The sequence below is a fragment of the Protomyctophum parallelum genome (genome assembly GCF_964188405.1).
Source record: "Protomyctophum parallelum genome assembly, chromosome: 14".
NCBI lineage: Eukaryota > Metazoa > Chordata > Actinopteri > Myctophiformes > Myctophidae > Protomyctophum > Protomyctophum parallelum.
In genome coordinates, this window is record NC_139709.1 from 15,716,180 (window position 1) to 15,735,556 (window position 19,377).

A 19,377-nucleotide genomic window follows, 5' to 3' on the forward strand; every position below is an offset into this window, starting at 1 on the left:
GCACACATGCCTAAACTTGCTGATATTTGCGCTGACCTTGTTTAAACAATGTATTTAAAACTCCAGGTTGTCACACTCCAGGGCTGCATGAACAGCGCTCGAGCGCCGTTTTCTGCCCCCTCAATGGCGCAACTCTCCTTCAATGCCTCTGGTCTCAATGGCTACTTCAACCAATCAGATTGCTTCCTCGAAACGACCTGTTGTATATCTTCTATCTATCTATAAATGCACCGTGTCTGTCTGTGTGTAATCCACGTAACTCGAGAACCGTTCCCCCCACCGACTTCATTCGACACACGTGTGCCACACCACCACAGGGAGTGCAGTGCCCGGTGTTGAGTCGGGCGGACCCACGGTTGTCCAGAACCGCCACAAAAGGCCTCTGCCCGGGAAGGGCCCCTGCCCAGGGTCCATATATGGAGCTGGCCTGTTCTGACATCATTCTGACATCATTCTGACATCTGCATAGATTCCATATTTGTGCATGCCTGACAAAGAACTCCATTTATGGGCATAAAAGGGACACAGACATATATATCTGGGTGGGGCATGCATTTCCTACTTGCACGGTTCCAAATAGGCCAGTGCCCAACGGGCACCGCTGTAGAGGCCCCACAGGCACTGCTAGTGAATAATAATGCGGCATCTCCTACATAACCCACGGCGGGAGAGTTCACACCTAACCAAGTCAGTAGTTCGACGCCAGATCCGCTGACTAGGTTCGGTGGGAACTCTCCCTCCGTGGGTTTGGTTCCGTGTGGGAAATCACAATACGCTCTCTGGCTTTAAGCACTGTCAACCTGGCTTCTGTTACACTACAGGCAAATATTTTCAGACGTGGTCCAACAATCAACATGATTGTAGATGGTCTATGCTATCTGCGCGATAACCATTGTACTGTATATGATGTAGTCTAAAATAGGGCTTGACCACACTCATTGACCACGTATGCCCTTGCAAAAAAGGGGGGGGGAAAGCCAATATAGCCGATCGACAAACTCACCAATGTGCTGCGATGTGAGCTTGTAAATTATAAATGTCAGAACATTTTTGGACATTCATTTTAAGATTTTGCCCAAAATAGGGATGCATGGTGGTTTAAGTGGTTTGTTCAAACACAACGAAGAGGAACCAATCTGGTATGCAGGAAGTAACTTGCTGTCAGTGGTGGAAAAAGTACTGCAGAATGTACCATTTCAAGTTTTCAAATGTATAATAATCATTTGAAAATAGCAGATCTACAAGCTCACAATGCATTGTGACCTTGTAGATCGTCTATTTTCCAATGGCAAAAATGTATATAGAGCTGAAGTGGTTAATGTATGTTAATAATAATCAAAATCTAACAAAATAACAAGTAACTAGTCTTACTCCACTACATTCAGTTTAGAGTACAATATTTGGATCCGAGATGTAGTGGAGTAGAAGTAAAAGTATTGTACAAATACAGTACAAATACCTCAATATTGTACTTAAGTTAAAAAAAAAATACTTTCCACCACCGCCTGCTGTAATATTACTTCACTTCCTGCTACGTTACCACCAAAAACCTTCACTTGATTTATTTTTTTTAGCAAAAAGACATTGTGGGCACGGAATTTCAGCCCCTGCCTCTGTATCGTCTGTAACACTCTCTGCACGTCCCTGCCTCTGTATCGTCTGTAACACTCTGTGCACGTCCCTGCCTCTGTATTGTCTGTAACACTCTGTGCACGTCCCTGCCTCTGTATCGTCTGTAACACTCTGTGCACGTCCCTGCCTCTGTATCGTCTGTAACACTCTGTGCACGTCCCTGCCTCTGTATCGTCTGTAACACTCTGTGCACGTCCCTGCCTCTGTATCGTCTGTAACACTCTCTGCACGTCCCTGCCTCTGTATTGTCTGTAACACTCTGTGCACGTCCCTGCCTCTGTATAGTCTGTAACACTCTGTGCACGTCCCTGCCTCTGTATCGTCTGTAACACTCTGTGCACGTCCCTGCCTCTGTATTGTCTGTAACACTCTGTGCACGTCCCTGCCTCTGTATCGTCTGTAACACTCTGTGCACGTCCCTGCCTCTGTATCGTCTGTAACACTCTCTGCACGTCCCTGCCTCTGTATTGTCTGTAACACTCTCTGCACGTCCCTGCCTCTGTATTGTCTGTAACACTCTGTGCACGTCCCTGCCTCTGTATCGTCTGTAACACTCTGTGCACGTCCCTGCCTCTGTATCGTCTGTAACACTCTGTGCACGTCCCTGCCTCTGTATCGTCTGTAACACTCTGTGCACGTCCCTGCCTCTGTATCGTCTGTAACACTCTGTGCACGTCCCTGCCTCTGTATCGTCTGTAACACTCTGTGCACGTCCCTGCCTCTGTATCGTCTGTAACACTCTGTGCACGTCCCTGCCTCTGTATCGTCTGTAACACTCTGTGCACGTCCCTGCCTCTGTATCGTCTGTAACACTCTGTGCACGTCCCTGCCTCTGTATCGTCTGTAACACTCTGTGCACGTCCCTGCACATAGACCTCTGTATTGTCTGTAACACTCTGTGCACGTCCCTGCCTCTGTATTATCTGTAACACTCTGTGCACGTCCCTGCACATAGCTGTTTGCCTCCCTCCACCTCTCTCACCTCCACCACGACAAACATCCATAGGGCTTCTTCTCCCCAGCATCATCCCTTGTTTCATTTCATTTCACTGGCGGCTAATTACTTTTTCTGCTAGTTCGAGTCTAGCCTCGGTACCCAGGCTTTTTCTGCTAGTTCGAGTCTAGCCTCGGTACCCAGGCTTTTTCTGCTAGTTCGAGTCTAGCCTCGGTATCCAGGCTTTTTCCGTTCGCATTCGGCTCAAAAAGAAAAGCCTGGGGAAACGCATTGGAAGATCTGGCATAGGAAGCCCACTTCCTTGTATTTCGCGAACCAATAACAGTGCAGAAGGGAGTCACTCCAAATTTGGTGACGTCAGTGTTCTCCACTGTTTTCTACCGGAGAGAGAAGGGGAGGGGAGGGGAGGGCGGGCGCTCGGATCGGTGAACCAATAGGATCCATCGTCGTGATCACGCCGGCACCAATAGGATCCCGCCTTGTACTCGCTGGCACCGCCCCTCTAGACTAGAAACCACACAGGCTGAGCCACCCGCCCCTCTAGACCAGAAACCACACAGGCTGAGCCACCCGCCCCTCTAGACCAGAAACCACACAGGCTGAGCCACCCGCCCCTCTAGACCAGAAACCACACAGGCTGAGCCACCCGCCCCTCTAGACCAGAAACCACACAGGCTGAGCCACCCGCCCCTCTAGACCAGAAACCACACAGATTGAGCCACCCGCCCCTCTAGACCAGAAACCACACAGGCTGAGCCACCCGCCCCTCTAGAAACCACACAGGCTGAGCCACCCGCCCCTCTAGACCAGAAACCACACAGGTTGAGCCACCCGCCCCTCTAGACCAGAAACCACACAGGCTGAGCCACCCGCCCCTCTAGACCAGAAACCACACAGGCTGAGCCACCCGCCCCTCTAGAAACCACACAGGCTGAGCCACCCGCCCCTCTAGAAACCACACAGGCTGGGCCACCCGCCCCTCTAGAAACCACACAGGCTGAGCCACCCGCCCCTCTAGAAACCACACAGGCTGGGCCACCCGCCCCTCTAGAAACCACACAGGCTGAGCCACCCGCCCCTCTAGAAACCACACAGGTTGAGCCACCCGCCCCTCTAGAAACCACACAGGCTGAGCAACCCGCCCCTCTAGAAACCACACAGGCTGAGCCACCCGGCCCTCTAGAAACCACACAGGCTGGGCCAGGCTAGTTGGAGTCCAACTCAAAAGAGGGAGAGAGAGGGAGAGAGAGAGAGAGAGAGAGAGAGAGAGAGAGAGAGAGAGATATTTGAAATGGGACATTCTGCACAATAAGCACTTTTACTTTTGGTACTTTAAGTAGCTACATTTTGATGTACATACTTAACTTCTTTTGAATTCCGGACTGTTACTTGCAACAGTAGCCACCCCCCACAACCCCCCCCCCCCCCCCCCCCCAACTGTCCTCAGGCTTCTTTTCCACAGAGGCGTGTGACACTGTCTTTTTGAATAAATGCAGTGTGTGCTACAGAGGCCTACAGAGCAACCCATAACACAGTCAGTGGTGGAAAGTAACTAAGTACATTTACTTAAGCATTGTACTTAAGCACAATTTTGAGGTATTTGTACTTTACTTGAGTATTTACAACTTCCATTACTTTTACTTCGGGCCGACGTGATTGGCCCCGATTTCCGATCACCCGATCCGATCAGGACAACCCTAATAATAATAATAATAAAAACTATAGACAAATGGGAATGTCAGGGTTAAAAGTTGTTAAAGCTATACAGTGTTGACTTCGTCGACTAAAGCGATGATGAAAAATGTTTGTCAACTACCTTTTTTCACTGACAAAAACCAAATTTAATGATAACATGATGACTAAACCTATGAATGATGCGCAGCCTGCGTAGCTAGTTCAAGCAGACAACTGGATATCACTCTTTACCTGATCAGACGTGCATCGCTGCTGCTGCTGCCACTAACTCGCTTGCATAACCTGCTGCTCATGAAGTTTTGCAAATCCCACCAACTCCCCAGAATCCACTTGGAGGCTCTGTTTCTAGATCCCCCTGGGGGTCTTAATTCATTCCCTGTAATTCTATTTGGCTTATAACTTAACTAAAATGTTAACCCATTTAGACCTGAGGACGATTCTACAAATGTCATCTAAATCGTGACAGTTTTCTGAAAAACCCATGTTTCTATGTCAGTCGTTCTCAAACATTTTCATGTCAAGGACCCCCAAATATATATATGTAATTGGCCGCTGACCCCCATCTGAAAATATGTTGTTCCAGGGACCCCCCCCCCCCCCCCCCCAGAAGCAAAGATTTGAGTTAAAAATGTTTACTCCTCGGAAAGAATATATATTCAAAGGTTTGCGCCACATTTTCACGATTTTTGTAGTACACAAGTATGTAGTGCGGCACTCTGTGCCCCGCTATGAGTTTGTAGATCTGCTATTTTTCAATGGCTAAAGTATAACAAACCAAAAGCTTAAAACACCAAAAGGGGTTCCTGCCCCAAAATGGGTTAATGTTACAGGGAATGAATAGGGACAGAGCCCTGACGCCAATCTATGCTTCATATATCTATGTTCAATTATGCTAATTAAATAAATATTCTAAATTCATTCTAAGAGTTGTCTGACTGAACTAAATATACTGACAATTTTGTCAACAAATATAAACTAGACTAATATGTTAAGGAGGGACTAGAGGAGAGATAATTTTGCGCTTGATGTTGCGCCCTGAAAATAGCCGATCTACAAGCTGCGACGCGTTGTGAGCTTGTAGATCGGCTATTTCCAGCATGCAACTAAGTGTAAAATCAGCCATTATGACGTCATCACGGCCCATCAAAATACATTTTAGTCGATATTTAGTCAACTAAAACTAGACTAACACTGACACATTTCAGATGACTAAAATATGAAACTTTACTCTAAAGACTATGAAAAATAATAAATACTTGCTCAAAAATCAACATAACCCTTTTTCCAGCCAAGCCATGCATAAAGCAGCCATCCAGCTCCTTATGAACCCATGATGGCCATCATCATCATCACTACTTTTATTAGACTGAAATAGATGTGTGTTCCACAACACAGAGAGCTGACTTCCATGTTTTACTGCAGTTAGACACACTACGGACACATTTAGCTAAAAAGAGAGCAATAGAAGAAGTGGAGGCAGAGAGAGAGAGAGAGAGAGAGAGAGAGAAGAAAGACCACAACTGTTCATGAATTTCATCTTTCACAACATACACCAAAAACAGAGCCGTCTTTCCTGCCTGCCACCCATTAACCTCACAGAAGCTTCAACTCAGTCGATTGTATGAATCAATTCATGAAAATAAAACCAGATAAAGAAGACAACACATCATAATATTACGATATCCCAAAATCCCACAAGATATCTAGGCCCTACCCTACCCTGCCCTGCCTTACCCGCATTTAGCAGCTTCCACTATCCGTAAACGGTATATTGCGGCCAGCCACATTACCCATTACCCACTATACATTATGCCGACCACTTTATTTGCGGTTGGAGGTGTGCCCGTGGTTGTGTGTTCAGTCGGTCACACACACACACTCGCTCGCTCACAGAGATTTCACGCACGTATAGTATGATGATATAAAGTGGTGGGTGTAGCCGAGTGCATAGAGAGGACATCTGGATAAAAGTGCCAGAAACCTTCCCAAATAACACGCCCGTCGCTGTGAGTTTTCTCATCACATGACAACAAGGCTGGCCCACCGACAGCAATGCCTTGAGGCCTGTGAGGTGTACCTGAACCAGCTATAGCAGACCAGTGAGGTGTACCTGAGCTAGCTATAGCAGACCAGTGAGGTGTACCTGAGCTAGCTATAGCAGACCAGTGAGGTGTACCTGAGCTAGCTATAGCAGACCAGTGAGGTGTACCTGAGCTAGCTATAGCAGACCAGTGAGGTGTACCTGAGCTAGCTATAGCAGACCAGTGAGGTGTACCTGAGCTAGCTAAAGCAGACCAGTGAGGTGTACCTGAGCCAGCTATAGCAGACCAGTGAGGTGTACCTGAGCCAGCTATAGCAGACCAGTGAGGTGTACCTGAGCTAGCTATAGCAGACCAGTGAGGTGTACCTGAGCTAGCTATAGCAGACCAGTGAGGTGTACCTGAGCTAGCTATAGCAGACCAGTGAGGTGTACCTGAGCTAGCTATAGCAGACCAGTGAGGTGTACCTGAGCTAGCTATAGCAGACCAGTGAGGTGTACCTGAGCTAGCTAGCAGGCCAGTGCATGCCCACTCTGAGCTGCTTCCTTTTGGCCTCGCACGTCAACGAGTGCACCGTTCAGGTCGGCATGAAGTCTAGGTGGACAGAATAGTTTATTGTCGCCTGCCTGCATACTGGGATGTTAATACTAATAGTTAATAATATTGTTAATCGATTAATCACCGTTAAGAAAAACTTAACAGTTAACAATTAAACAATGAATTATCATTGGGCGGTTTTCTGTGAATGTAATGCTGTGTGTACGCGCGTGGCCCAGGAACGCACATGTGGGCCGGTTTAAAAAAGTTCCCCCCACCTTGGTAGCCACAGAAACGTTGCTGCTTTTGCATGTGATGTGACAGACAAGACACTTTTCATTAAATGCTATTCCTCATACAAAGATGCCATTGCCTGGCCCTGTATCTCAAATGGTCAAATAAATATTTGATTAATAAATGAATCGATAATTCCATCCCTACTGCAGTTCTACATACAGTTGCATTAACAGGCTAGCTATCCAGCTACATAACGTAAAGAGACTGGATACAAGCGGGCACGTCACTTCCACCCAGCCAAAGGCAGGACAGCGTAGCCAATGAAAACGATGGGCGTGGTTTGCAAACTTTTCACACACACATCAGCCTCTACCATCTACTGTACATACTTCTGCTGGGTGAATACAGAAAAGTAATTTCCCCTCCCTGCTGATACAACACTCCCCCTTCCTTCCTGAATCCCTGTTGGACATCTAGACTAGTGGCTTTGGTCCTTGAGGGGGTTCCAGGTGGTCCCCAGCTATGATGGAGAGTTGGTAACCAAATGGACCCTTAAAGATCTTTAACTCTTGAGAGCATAAAATGTTTGTCTCCACCAGGCCGAAGGCATGGGGGGAGAGTATGTTTTGCACTCCGTCCGTCCGTCCGTGTGTCCGTCCGTGTGTGTGTCCGTGAGCAGCTAATCTCCGGCACCGTTAATCGGTAAAATCGGTACACATGCTCTCCATAGCCATGTGATCAAGACGGGTTTGTTTGATTTCTCATAATGCACCCTCATTGGCTACGATTGGCTTCTAAACTTTTCAGGAATAGCCCGCTTTGTAACCGTTTTGTACAAATCACCACAACTACTCAACGCAGCGTCCGATTGTGGTGAAACTGTGCATGCATATTCCCACTAGGCTTTGGAAGAAATGCCACTTGACAGTTTTCAAATCAGCCTCATGGTGGCGCTACAACAGGCCAAGCCGCGTCACACACACACGTTTATATTGCTCCTAAACATTTTGCCAAATCACACACACACTCCTATCCTCCTGGTGGAGACCTGTGCCCAGAAGGGCACTTTTTCTAGTTTATTTTATTTTAAACATTTTAAGCTCTCTCAAGAGTTAAATTATTGTTAAACGTCTGGATTACTTAATTTACAAGAAGTCTACACAATTAGAGAATAAAGATTAGCCTGTTATCTCGCCTATGGCACCAACATTAATACAGCATGGAATTGTGGACAATCTTATCCTACAACAACAAAATATTCTACGTCTTCGGTCTGAGTAAATGTCATCACATGGTGGTCCGTGGTTCAAATGCTGAATAAATAATGGGCCTTGATATGAAAATGATCTACAGTAGCAGTAACTATAGCCTTGATAGCTAACATATGCAGAGACGACCCCAAACCACAACCTACCCTACATTGGCCTTTGCAGCAGGCTGTCTGTGCAAACAGAAATAACCAATGTATTATTTTTTTTCCCACGATTTTGTAACCCATTTTTTCACCCAGTGTCAATTATCTAATGTAATCCTGGGCGCTACACATCCTCTGCCAACCTGGGGGGGGGGGGTGGGGGGCAGCGGACTGACCTCATGCTTCCTTCTATGCATGAGGAGTCCAAGCTGCTTCTTTGCCCCAAAGTTATTAGTGCAGCCACGCCCGGCAGCCGGCGAAAACTAGAGTTCTCAACAGGCCCAAAAATTCATTCCCGGCCCTACCCTGGCCCTCATCAAACCTTGTACACTCAAGAGAAGGTCCCCGCTACCACCCTTATATCTCCATATACTGTATGGAGCTGACCTGTTCTGACATTCCATTATGTTGATCTGACCTCATCAAACCCTGTACACTCAAGACGTGCTCCTTATATGTACAGTAGGCCTACAGAATTCATTCTATGTTGATCTGACCCCCCCATGCCAAAGCGCCAGCGCTCACCCAGCAGTCTGCCGTCAACGAGGCGGATGCGTGCACGCTCGCCCTCAGGCGTCTTACTGGTATAGATATTCCACTGTTAGAGGGACGTTAGGTTCTATGCCTTAATTGTAAATTGTACGTCTGCTATTTTCTTTCTGAAAACCATTTTTTATCGTTTTTCTGGGGGAGGGGGGGTCCACGGACTAATACATAAATTGGGGGTCCTCCTTGGCACTAAAAGGTTACCTCGACTACTACTACTAATGCATTGTACCTTTTCATGGGTATTAACTATTAAGGCAAGAATGCAACATTTAGGCAATACGCAACATACGCTCAGGTTGTTGTACATCTGTATGTAAGGCCTGAGGTCGATTCTACAAATACATTCTAAATCAGTAGTTTTCACACTCAGAAATAGCAGATGTACAGGCTCGCAGTGCAGCACAAAGTGACCTGCTGAGAGCTTGTAGATCTGCTATTTTTGAATAGCCAACGCAAAAATCTAAAATTACATGGATGCTTTCCCGCTTTAAATTGAAAGATCACCCAGGCGAGGTCTTCCAGACCTAAACAACTAGGAAGCCGTGTCCATGAACAGGTGACGTGAACCCAAATGATGACTTAAACCTTGAATGCGTCCAGAAACAGGGACTCAGGGAGGCACAAAAAGAGGATAAAAACAACTACAACTGGTAGCTACATTCACAGATCACACCACCATCAGGCTATGGCATCATCAAGTGTGTGAATAACTGTTGAGAGGCGCCTCTAATCTACTAAAGGTGCAGTATTTTAAAAGGAGAACAGGACCAAAACAGAGAAAGACTCACAAAAACAGAGCGAATGCCCATTCCCTCATTGAGGCCGTGACATCGTGTTTAGGCCTGTCACAATTATTACATAATCGCCTAGTCACAATTATTTTAACTATTTTTGCACAATCGTCCGTCATTTCCAAAACAAATCAAAAATAGCAGTTCTACAAGCTTACAACACGCGTTTGTAAGCTTGTAGATCAACTATTTCTGCTATTTTGTAATTATTTTGGAAAGAATTATAAAATATGATTAGTGTCAGACTGTCAGTGATATCTTTGTATGTTTAAGTTATTTGTCCTATCTGCCCTGTGCAATTTGTGATTACGAAGCCTAAAAGCAGAAACAAACAGAAATATGAATTGTAACGTTCCCGTTTCAATGTTCAATGTATAAAGCACAATTAAAATCGTGCAATCATAATTATTTGTGTGACAATTAATTGTCGACTTAAATTTGTAATCATGACAGCCCAAAGCGTAGATCCAGATAGAACAGTTCTTATTCTGAAGAGCATTAATACCACCCCCGCTTTGTGTGAGTTGAATGCATTCAGTTCAATGCATGTTCAATTCTGATATTCTAGTTTGAGGGGTCTGGAACTTTTTTCCAATTCCAGTCCACAGGGGCATTTCGGCATATTAACAGTTGGTTTTACAACAGATAATTCCTTTGATATCAAATGCTCTTCCTGGCGTGTGGGCGATAAAGCTTCTCAGAGTAATTCGTGTTTGGATGTGCATGTTTTTCCTCATCAGTTGTTATTATAATATCCCTGGTTTATTCCAAGGCCCACCATTCGCATAATGCAGCTCCGGGGTCACAGACACACAGTTGAGCTGTGGTTGTGTGAGACTTAACTCAACAATCTGGTCGGCAGCACAACTTCTGCTTCTAACACACTTTTGTCTTACAACAGAAAGTAGGATAAATTCTATGCAGCAAAAGGTGGGGCTCAATGGAAGCGCAGATACACTTCTCATCTTCCAAAGCAACACTACACTACAATGACCTACTAGCCGTATATATTATCTTACACAAATAAAAAATAAATGCGAGTGCATGAGAGCATTTAAGAAGTCTAGGAGTCTGGCTGTGACCTTCCATATTGGCTCTTAGCATATCAGATGGACACTACGCCATAGCACTGCTTTTAAATAGCAGTCAGAAACTCATTTGAATTTGCTCCACTTCAGTTGACGGGAGATGTGTAGCGGCTAGCATAGCCATCGCAGCGTCATTTGTTTCCGTTTTGCATAGATGGCCATTTCTGTTGGCTCATTGTTTTCCATAGGGTTATTATTGTTATCCCCTCACCTGATGCGGTGGGGTTAGGGAGAAGATCTTTTTAGAGAGAATGTGGCAGGACGTTAGAAAAGCTCTAACCTCAACAGCTGTTGTTCGCTCACTTTTTTTGGCTTATCATCATTGGGCCACTTCTGAGTCGAGGGCACACACAGTCAAATCTAAGTGTGAATTTAACCCAGACTGTACAAATGAAATGGGTCGGGTCTATTTGGTTCTATTTGTACAACTACAATTTAGGCATTTAGCAGACGCTCTTAATACAGTGTGTAAGTGACGGCTCCATAAGGGTCTGTTTCGTTCCCAGCACCAATTTAGCAGGGGACCCCAATTTCACTCTTTCCAAGTTAAACCACCACTGGTGACTCTACCATGAAAAAGATGCTACGCGCAAAGTCATCCAACCTTTTTTTATTTTTTTGTGCCAACAGGTGAATGCCACAGGTCACCGTATTGGCTGGGTTCCCGCGCAGGCCGTATTGGATATCAAGCCCAGTGGCATTGGAGTGACAATGTAGTGGTGACACTGATGACATAAGTGAAGCCTGAGAAGCGCTGACAAGCGCAGACACACCAAACAGAGCCATGTTGTTCCCCTCTCGATCAGCCCACCCCACACGGCCCGGGCCTGGGAACTCAAACGCTGGACCGGTGGCTCTCCCCTCCACTCCACTCCACTCCCCACACAGCATACAGACCCTCACCACAACGCAACGTTACAGTAGCATGGGAGCGCTGTCCTCTTACCCCATCAAGACCTGAGGCCGACTCTACAAACGCCTTCTAAAACATTCTAATTTATTTTTAATAGCAGATGTACAAGTTTGCAGTGTGCCGTGTGAGCTTGTATATCTGCAATTTTTGCGGACTACTGTTCTAAATCCTAAGAGTTTTCTGAAAAGATATATCATCATCATACTTCATACTTAATTCACTCAATGTCTGAATGAATGTCTGAATGAATGTCTGAAACACTGTTGTAGCTCCTCACTGGCTGCACCAATCACTCCGACTTTTCACACAGGCATTGACCATAATATTACGGAGGTCTTAACGAAGCCCTTTTTTAAATTTGACAAATTATTGATGAATAATTACTTTATTTGTGAATTAAAATTACCCATCCACTTACATGGGACAATAGGAAAACTCACATCAAGTATTTTTCTCTCAGAAACCGTCGGATCTACAGTTTTGGAAGGGAGGTTCATTCATTAATGATTATTAAAATTAATTTCATAAATAATTACATACAATAAAAACATCAGTCGGCCTCATGGTGGTGCTATAACAGCCCACATTTCGCCTCATAACTCTTGAAGTGTAGGTCGTAAAATCAAAATGTCACTTTCCCTGAGTCCTCGCACATCTACGACCATTTGCGATTTTTCACCATTTTGACTTTTCTTCAAAACACACTTTTTGCTCTTTCACCTACAGCTTTTATGCAAATCTCACAAAAATCGGTACACATGATCTCTGGACCTATCCGATTAAAACACCACAGGCAGAATTCTCATAGTCCGTATCGTTCGGCTGTAATCGGCGTCCAAAGTTAGTGGGAGGGGCCTGTTTTAAGAATAATTACACAAATCACCAATGGAATGTCCAATCCACCCCAAATTTCATTCACATGTTGAGGGTGGTTTAATCAACAGCCCAACGCAATTCCATTTACAGCCATAGGGGGCGCCGCAAATGCGTCATTTCTGTTGCAAAACCATGCTTTTTGGGAGATAAACCCCCTTCCTAATTACTTACACATGATGATCACAGGGGTGACTTGACTTTGTAATTGGCTAGCTAAATCAGTGGGAGGGGCCTACATTTCAAAGCTGTCTATGCCATCGAGCCAACCACACTTGGAAATTTCCCCAGAACTGCACCTTTCCTGTACTACTTGCAAATCAACAAGTATGAAATGCATTCCTACTGTGCCCTTGTTGGGATGATACATAACAAACCTTTTAAACCATTTATCTATATTGCTATATAGCCTGCAACAGAAGTTATTTAGAAGCATGATTCTTAATTGCCAACAGCAATGGGGACATCAGACATGTTACCATCTCCGCTGCATGTAACGTTTAAAAACAATGCGGATCTAAATGAGATCACGGAAAAATTGTTAACATTTAATGCATGCATTTATTACATGCAGATGCCATTTCTACTCTGTCTACACATCTGGAGAGAAATGCGAAATCCCCTTTTTGTGTTGAATTTCAACAAAATAGCAACATATGAAAGCAGCCGTCTCCCCTGCGGACGGTACATTTCCATGTCCGTTTGCCCGGTGCCGCTCCACTGACCGCTGCGACAGACAGTTCACTCCAAACAAGGAAGACTTTGAAAGATTATGTAAAACATTTATCTGCATTTCCAACATGTGACCTGGCGCTTATCAGAGAGCCCATCACAGCCGACAGGAATCCCATGTCTTTCCACTCGCATTCAAATCCCAAATGACCAGGTGCACAATCAAACACATTGTGTTAAGTGTTAACGTCTCCAAACCAGCCACGCTGTTGATAGTTAGGAACCAAATGGACCCTTTACGACCGGGGCTGCATCTCTGAAAGCGTACAAATGGAACCGGATGGACCCTTATGGGTCCATTTGGTTCCATTTGCAAGCTCTGAATCTCAAGAGTTAAATAAACACTGAGGTTTTGGCTGTGTGCTAAAATGGGCTAACTAACTAACTGTGTTGACATCACCTACAAGTTGCATTTTCCAATCTACCCTCACGGATCCGCACAAAACAATGCCTCTAGCTTTGTGTTGTTGAAAATGTCCCAAAAAGCCTAAGATAAAGCCGCCTGGTGGAATTTCATCCGTTATAGATAATTAGGAGTGATACCCCTCCCTGAGCACACTGTGCTAAAAAATCTCCCATTGTTAGTCATGGGACACAAGGTGATCCTAGCCGGCACCATCCCTCTTGTTGATACTGTAATACTCACGCACCTTCTGACTCCATCACACACACACACACACTCATGTAAGCAAGCTAGCTTGTGCGCACACACGCACGTGCACACACACACACACACACACACACACACAGACACACACACACACACACACACACACACACACACACACACACACAAAGAAAACAGTCAGTTTGTCAATGTCTTACCTGTGAATATTCAAAGTCGGAGACTGGCGCTATGCTTTTGATGTATTCGATTCTGAACTGGTCCTCTGGGTTGGCTAGCGGGACTGGGGGTATTAAAGTGCTCATCGCAGACACTATAGTCTACAAAACAGAAGTCGGGGGAGAGGGGAAAACACACACACACACACACACACACACACACACACACACACACAAAATAATTAAGCAGGATAAATACAGGATACTGTACATCAAATCATAAGCCTGTCAGTGAAATGGGATTGCCATGTTCAACAGACAAAACTGCACTACAACAGAGGGAGACAGGGCACTTTTTGATTAAAAGGGCAAAATGGCACAATTGACACTCACCACTATGGCATCCTTCACGTTTTTCCGAATATCTTGGATTTTCTGTTTCTTTTCTCTGCATCGGGGGACAAAGTACACACAGGCCACAATCACAGACGTGACAACTGATAGACATAGCAGATACGGTACAAAGGTATAGTAGCCAACAGTAAGTAAGCTAAAGATTACTGCAATCAAGATACTGCGAGAGTGAGACAATTTTAGGACATCGGGCCCGTTTCAAATAGTGCGGCACAATTAAGTGAAAAAACTAAGATTGCAATCTCTAGATTCAGACACCTATGAAATCTCATTTCTACATTTGAGCAAGAATCATGCAGCACTAGTTGGCTGTCCAATTCATTTTAGTTACTCTTATGATTTTGCTACAAGAAAGAGAGACTTTAAGAGAGGTTTAAGGGATAGTTCTGTTTTTTTTTTAACTTAAGCTGTATGAAAGACTTGCCATTAATATAGTGGTTGCAAGTTGCAACTGTATTAACTGGTAATTAACCGTACGATGTGTGGACACGTCATAACTAATCCAACCGACGGATCCAGAGGACGTGTCCTAGCGCATTTTCATTGATATAAAACGAGAGAAAAATATTCAGATTCAGATCCAAGGCCACCATACTCTTCGCTCTTCGTTCATCCACGGTCCCATTCACTTCCCTGTTTACCGCTGCAGAATCGAATCTCCTAATCTATAGGGAGCTCTCCGTGGTTTTGATCAGATGGATATACTAAGCTCTTCATTTCTGACTTCTGACCTGCCTATCGTTCAAAATATGAACGTGAGGGATTATTCCGCGATTTTTATCGTAACAAGACCACGGTCAGCAAGCAAAGATATGTCTCAGATTAAATCCCGGCGCTGATTGTGTTAATTGATTGCATGGTGGGAGTTCTGCTCTGGTTTTGGTGAAATATTAAGTAGTTCCGGTCATTTTGTGGGGGGCACAGGGGGCCACGCATTAAAAGTAAATGAATTCAGAAAACTACTGACATTTGTATTGTTGACATATTTCTACCATATAGTGCAACCTCCGTTCATTTTTTTTTTTTTTTTAAGATATTTTTTTGCGGCTTACGCCTTTTTTTTATTGATTTTTGAAGGGACAGACAGTAGGCTGACAGGAAACGGGAGAGAGATGGGGGGATGACATGCAGTAAAGGCCGTGTCGGGTCCGGGAGTCGAACCCGCGGCACACTGCGACTGGATTACCAGTCCGGTGCCCAGACCGTTACGCTACGGCCTGGGCCCCCCCCTCTATCACACGGAACTATGTTTTTTGTGTCCATATCACTACGCCCAAAAAATTGTTCCATGTGATAGAGGGGTCAAAGTTGAACGGAAGTTGCGCTAATATTTAAAAAATAGTTTTGTGGATTAATTTACTTTTAATGCGTGGCCCCAGTGCCCCCCACAAAACGACCGGAACTAGGCTACTTAATATTCACCAAAACCAGAGCAGAACTCCCACCACGGGACTCGGGCAATCAATTAATACATTTGCAACCACTATAACAATGGCAAGTATTTCATACAACTTAAGTTAAAAAATGGTGTGAACTATCCCTTTAAGACAATCAAGCACTTTGATGTTGTCTGATTAAAGCCACATTAGTTGGCTCCAGGTGCCATCACATTTTGAATGTAGTAATGTTCAGCAACATGAGAATCGTGTGAGAATCGTGATCTCAATTCTTGTGGAGGAAAACTCGAGATTGACATTGAGCAAGAATCGTGCACTAGTTTAGAATGACCACACTCTGGTTTATGATCAATGGCATGGCAGGGCCTTGCAGCAAAACAAATCATCAATATAGGGGCCTATAATATAATCGAATCCATACCTATCATCCTTTCACATCAAACAGTTGCTTAATGTGACATCTCCACAGCACTCAAAATCGCACGACTTGTACGTGCACAGTTAACCACTTAGTTAAAAGCCCTATACCAGTGTACTTATTCATACAATAGCACAAAAAACTATAGCCAATCTATCTGCAAGCTCACAACGTGTGGCATGGTTGTGAGTTTGTACCATATAGATCTGCTATTTTCCCCATTTAAAATATATATATATATATTTTGGAACATTTTATAATGACAACATGCCCAAAATAAGGACGCCATTGAAGGGTTCAAGTGGTTCAATCTAAAATTGGAAGAAAATGGTGAGATATCAGCTGCTTGGGGCTTTGGACACTGGGCCCAGTGCCTGCAATGGAAATCCATTCAACCCTCACCTCCACACACTACAGTCTCACTGATCCGGACTGACACTGCAATAATAAGCATCAATAATAACACTAATAACAGCATTGTTGTCTAATAAACACGCACGGGCATACACGCGCGCACACGCACACACACACACACACACACACACACACACACACACACACACACACACACACACACATATCTGTTATTATAATAAGCATGGGTATTGAATGACATAACACTCACTCTGCGTTGAATCCGTTGACGTGTAGGATTCTCATCTGCTTCACAATGGTGCTTTTTCCGGACTCTCCGGCACCTTCGGGGGGAAAAATGGGACCAAATAAAACACAAATATATCGTTACAAAAAAAAGGAATAGGCCGAATACAAAATAAACCCAATAATAACGCCGCCATCCCGGTGGTGGACGTGAAAACCCCAACAAATGTTTTTTTCCCCCCCAAACGAAGCTAATTGTAGGTTTTGTGTGGGGCTTAGTTCGTTCGGCTTCTTTTCCATCAATATCCACCCCCATGACATATTATTGCAAGCGCTGTCAAACGGGCTACGTGTTCAGCAAAAAAACACGCACACACACACACACACACACACACACACACAGAGGCTTATTTTAGAGATAACATTTATGCAAAGGAAACCACACATTTTAATACAGCCTTACCCAGTAATAACAGCCTGTGCGTGGCTTTATACGCTTGTCTCTCTTTTTGCAACTGTTTCTCGATTTTTTTATTCGCCTCCCGTTGTGCCTTTTCGTCGATGCGTTGATCTTCAGTCTTGCTGTTGCCCAAACAACCCATCTTCCAGAAAGCCTGTTTTAGCCCTTCGTCGTAAAACCGAAAATAATAATAATAATAATATATATCTATATATAAAATGTGATACCTCGAAAAGGAGGGTTGGGGGTGGGGGGGGGGGACAGAAATGAAACGGTAAAATGTGGGGGCCGATCGGCTTCTCCTCCGTCGGTCGGTGCTAAAGGGAGGAATACGTTCTCTTTCTCCCCGTTACGATTCCGTTTTAGCCGCAACCAACCGGACCCTCCTCGGCATCCGAGTCATCCAAAGCCAGTTCTTGATTTTACACACACACTCACGAAGAAAGAGATAAAACGAGCCTTTAAAAATGTATATAGGGCCTATATAGGACCCCCCCCCTCCAAAAAAGGCCGAACGGAGAGGGATTTCAATAATGTGGGAAATCCAGTCCAAAAAGTGTCCCCTATGATCGGTTCCTTCCACCTCTCTCTGTATTTTTCTATCTGGATTTCTATCAGTTATTTTGTGTCTCTTTAACTCAGCACTGCCTCCCTCTGTGGCACCAGGAAGTAACAATGTAGCCGAGTGGTGGTGGAGAGAAGAGAGAGAGAGAGAGAGAGGCTAAAAAAGCCCTCGCGTTAGTTACAATGTAACAACGCCACTCATAATAGCGTTGTGAATAAAAAGAGGAGCCATTCCATTTCCCGGTCGGTCGGTCGCTGTTGTTGTTATTATTCTTATAGTCCCCGGTGCGGTGCTGGTTCCTTCCTCCTTCACTAGGCTGCCTGTTAGCTAGCAGCAGCAGCGCACACACACACACAGCAAAGCCGGGCGATCAAAACTAGCATCGACGGCTGTGAAAACTGTCCGCCTCCACCACCGACCGACTGACTGCCTCCTCAGCTCAGAGGGTTGGGTCTGTGTGTGTGTGTGTGTGTGTGTGTGTGTGTGTGTGTGTGTGTGTGTGTGTGTGCGTGCGTGCGTGCGCGCGGTGGCCCGCTGAAGCTAGCTGTCCAGTTGGCTGCTAAAAAAGATCCTTTGTGTTATTGAACCAAATGGGTCCATTTTTTGTATCTAACAACAAGGATCTTTATTGTGTGCACCCTGCCACCACCTTTTTTGTTGCATTATCTTAATTGTATAGTCTTCTTCTTGATAGTATCCTGCGAATATAAGACCCGTATTATTAGGGTCCATAATTTTGGATCAATGGACACTGGGGATTTTCACTGCGTGTACTCTCTTTTACAGTAGCCTATCATTATTGTATAGTCTTGCAAAAGACATAACAATTCTCCATGGCGGACATGTGTAAACAACCCGTGTCATACTAAGGATAGTTTGGGTGATTGTTTTGAGCGGTGCCTATACCGCTCCAATGCACAGCTATGTGCGTCTGTCCATATGTGATGTATATGTCCGTTTCAGTAAGGACAGTTGCAACACCACTGGTAGACCTACAGTGGCACTCTTGAGGGATACCGGAGGGCTCGCCATGCAGTTTACCAAGTCGCCATGGCGAGAATTATTCATCAGTGTCTTCATCGTTATGCTAACATGCTGTCTTCATCAGTGTAGTATGTCAAACTCACAGATGTTCATTTCCAAAGTGATCAAATTATTTTGTGCAATTAAATGGTCAGCTAGATACTGATAAAAAGTTGAGTATGTGAATACCAATGATAAGTAGGCCTACCATTTCAGGATATTGTTGTTTACTAATGAATTACATTGTTTCGGTACTTTGGTG

At 44.7% G+C, this 19,377-nt stretch overlaps 1 protein-coding gene across 2 annotated transcripts in view; it reads right to left on the reverse strand.

The window, feature by feature from the left end:
• The window catches only part of LOC310870900 (guanine nucleotide-binding protein G(olf) subunit alpha), an 86,866-nt gene that overhangs the window by 58,295 nt on the left and 9,194 nt on the right, over window positions 1–19,377 (reverse strand). The window contains exons 1-4 of one of the 2 annotated variants that reach the window (XM_083782265.1): window positions 17,531–18,493; window positions 17,093–17,165; window positions 14,632–14,686; window positions 14,281–14,400 (exon numbers count right to left, since the gene is read on the reverse strand). In XM_083782265.1, the coding sequence (XP_083638391.1) occupies window positions 14,281–14,400; window positions 14,632–14,686; window positions 17,093–17,165; window positions 17,531–17,669 (387 nt within the window). In that variant the 5' untranslated portion in view covers window positions 17,670–18,493. Of the gene's footprint in view, window positions 1–14,280; window positions 14,401–14,631; window positions 14,687–17,092; window positions 17,166–17,530; window positions 18,494–19,377 lie in introns of those variants that run through there. The other variant, XM_083782264.1, reaches the window with a different exon arrangement.